This window comes from Cyprinodon variegatus, unplaced genomic scaffold, assembly GCF_000732505.1.
Source record: "Cyprinodon variegatus isolate N-32 unplaced genomic scaffold, C_variegatus-1.0 Scaffold2264, whole genome shotgun sequence".
NCBI lineage: Eukaryota > Metazoa > Chordata > Actinopteri > Cyprinodontiformes > Cyprinodontidae > Cyprinodon > Cyprinodon variegatus.
This window is the reverse complement of record NW_015152717.1, coordinates 4163-7719: the sequence shown is the minus strand read 5'-3', so window position 1 is coordinate 7719 and position 3557 is coordinate 4163. Positions and strand designations below refer to the sequence as shown.

Here is a 3557-nt window from a genome sequence, read left to right as displayed (position 1 = left end):
TTTGCAGCTCAGTCTGTCCAGAGTTTTACCAGGTAACAGACATAGAAATGTGTTTAAGCCCAATGTTGTTTTTTGGGGTTTTGGCATGCATGGCTTTAGTTTGGGCTTCAAGAGCTGCTGGAAAAGTTAATTTTTTCATGATTTTCATCTCTGTCTCTTCAGACTGAATGAGTGTAACCTCTCAGAGAGAAGCTGTGAAGTTCTGGACTCAGTTCTCAGCTCCCAGTCCTCTAATCTGAGAGAGATGGACCTGAGTTACAACAACCTGAAGGATTCTGGAGTGGAGCTGCTGTCTTCTGGACTGAAGAGTCCAAACTGCAAACTGGAAATTCTCAGGTCTGAATATGAGTCCAGGACACACTTGAATCATGACATGAACTTAGTAAGCATTGGAGTGTTATTTACTAAGACTTTTACAAGTTAATGTAGCCTTCAGATCAACTGCATGTTGGTTTTCCTGTTTCTCATCTTCCTCCATAGATTCAATTCAATTCATAAAGTACTTTATTAATCCAGAAGAGAAACTAAATGCTGCAGTAACTCATAGGGTTTCATTTTAACCAGTTGTTGTAGGTGTTGATGCTGTAGGCAGGGAGGATCTTCCGTAGTGGTCTGTCTTCCACCGGATCTGGAGAAGCCTCTGATTGAAGACACTTAGTTGTTCAACAATCCTCTGAAGAGGATGCTCACTGTTGTCCATAATCTTCTTCTTTGTGAAATCATCTTCAAAGGTTCCATTGGAGTTCCTAGAACAAAGATGACCTTTTTTATTAGCTTGTTGAGCTTTTTAAGTCATTTGCCCTGATACTGGATCCCATTTATATGGACATGGCACAGATCAGTTCACTAGTCTTCAAACACATACAATGCTGGGATGTGTTTGAAGACTTTTCCTCTGAATTTTTCTCATCTATTTCTCATTGCAGTTGATGCTGCTTGTGTTGTTCTGGTTCTGGATTGTGTTGCAGCTCTGCTCTTTGTCCAACACTGATTTCTCCTGGAGGAGACTAATAAACACACCTTGATCTGGACCTTCACACGTCATTAGAACATGTTCTGGTTCTGCTTGGTTTACTATTTTAACTTGATCATTTTTCTGGGACTTTAGCTTTCAGTCAAATAATTTTTCTACATTTTTATTTATTATTTTTTATCATTTTAGTTTTAACCTGTTTCTCCAGTTGCTTCAACCCGTCTTTTATTCTTTATTCAGATTGAATAACTGCAGTTTGTCAGAGATCAGCTGTTCTTCTCTGGGACCAGCTCTGACATCCAACCCCTCCCATCTGACAGAACTGGACCTGAGCAACAACAACCTGAAAGATGGTGGAGTTAAAGAGAAGCTCTCTGGTTTTCTCCAGTCTCCCCTCTGCAAACTACAGACATTGAGGTCAGTCACCATGTTTAAGTTTAGTGCTGATATTTCTGGTGGTAAAGCAGACGATTGTCAGATCTCCTGATGAGGCAAAACAAAAACTGTTGAATCTCTTCTGAAATGTTTGGATGATGTCAAACCATGGATGGCTTTAAACTTTTTACATTTAAAGGAAAACATGGAAAAGTTATGTTTTTGCTGTAAAACCAATGGCCGCAAACTCATGGTTTAAAGTGGACAGCCATTTTAACTTTTACAAAGTTAAGCTGTTGTCAAATGCAGCTTGTCCCTACAAACTCCCTACGATATTAAACAAGGAGTTTTGTAATTTCCCAGCTACAGTGAAGGCAACACAGGCATGAGGCTATGACCAAAGAGGAGTTTTCTGGAAGCAGCACTCATCCATGTTTTATTGGCTCTCAGTGCTGATACCTTTTAGAGTTGTCACAGAGGAGAGTTGGCATTAAAAATAGAAGTAAGATAATAATTCTCCTACTGTGGCTGGCAGGGGACATAAAGAGCCACCATGGAACAGTTAAACAAAGAAGGGATTCAAAGCTGTTATGTTTTCATAATTCTGTATTTGTTTTGTGACACCATCTTCAGCGCACCGTTACCGTCTGATCATAGTGTGCTGTGGTTAAATCTCCCACACACCTTTCAATAGGTGTGTGGTGCGCTTTAAACTTGGAGAAACTCTGCTCTGTCATCCATCTTTGCTTCTAGCTCTCGTGCTCCACTCAGCAGCTCGATGCTCTCTCTTCATCCTTTTTGCATTCAGCTGCAGAGGCGTAGCCAGAACATTTTTATAAGGGTGGCCAGGCAATAACCAATGAACATTGAAGGGTGGTTTAAAGCGGATAGAGGCTAAAANAGAAGGGATTCAAAGCTGTTATGTTTTCATAATTCTGTATTTGTTTTGTGACACCATCTTCAGCGCACCGTTACCGTCTGATCATAGTGTGCTGTGGTTAAATCTCCCACACACCTTTCAATAGGTGTGTGGTGCGCTTTAAACTTGGAGAAACTCTGCTCTGTCATCCATCTTTGCTTCTAGCTCTCGTGCTCCACTCAGCAGCTCGATGCTCTCTCTTCATCCTTTTTGCATTCAGCTGCAGAGGCGTAGCCAGAACATTTTTATAAGGGTGGCCAGGCAATAACCAATGAACATTGAAGGGTGGTTTAAAGCGGATAGAGGCTAAAACCTCTGCGTCAAGCCAAAGATAAGACAAACTATACTTTCCTACAGCCTTTGCTAACAAATAGACGCATATATTTACACATTTGTGCTTTCTAGATTAAAGGAATAGCGGATTAAATTCTTTCAGGTTTGAGTTCTGGGACGAACATCTTTTTCATTGTCATTAAATACCTACTCTGATAAATAATCATTCTGCATAAAATTGATATTTACAAATACCAATGTTTACATTGTCTAAGTTGATTAGTTAAGTTTTTATTAAAATAGTTATTTATCTCTGATTTCACTAAAGACTCCTAATTAAGTGCAGAGACACATCATTTTCTCTTTGTCCTATAAAACACCAAATCTAGTTCATAAAAGAGCCTGAATTATCTACTTATCATCTTTAATGTTAGTATATTGATGTGTATAATTAACCATAGTGGTTTTGTTGTCAAGTAATTATGAATATATGAAAAAATAGTAAGTGATATATGAATATATGCTCAGCTGTCTCTGCACTCAGTACATAATAAACCAGCTCTCTTGAGGTGGAAGAACATAAAGTTTATTAACCTTTATTTAATATCTGCCAAAAAACTCCTATATCATATCTAAATAAATATTCCATTATCTTAATGTTCATTATTTTAGTTTTAACCCGTCTCGCCAGTGGCTTCACATGTCTTTTATTCTTTATTCAGATTGATCTACTGTAGGTTGTCAGCGGCCAGCTGTGCTTCTCTGGTCTCAGCTCTGAAGTCCAACCCCTCCCATCTAACAGAACTGGACCTGAGCTACAATGACCTAAAAGATGGTGGAGTGAAGCAGCTCTGTGGTTTTCTCCAGTCTCCCCTCTGCAAACTACAGACATTAAGGTCAGTCGCCATATTTTAGTTTAGTGCTGATATTTCTGATGGTAAAGTTGTGTTCACTCTAAACTGCAGACATATGGCTGATATTCTACTGATCCACACTGAGGATCTTCAGGCTAAAGTC

The 3557-nt window shown here is 39.1% G+C and overlaps 1 protein-coding gene across 1 annotated transcript in view; it reads left to right on the top strand.

The window, feature by feature from the left end:
* Nucleotides 1-382, top strand: part of LOC107080734 (protein NLRC3-like) — a gene marked incomplete at its 3' end in the record, with an annotated part of 4613 nt that extends 4231 nt beyond the window's left edge. The window contains exon 2 of the mRNA XM_015368940.1: nucleotides 163-382. Coding sequence (XP_015224426.1) covers nucleotides 163-382 — 220 coding nt within the window. The remainder of the gene's footprint in view (nucleotides 1-162) is intronic.
* Between the last annotated feature and the right edge of the window lie 3175 nt (nucleotides 383-3557).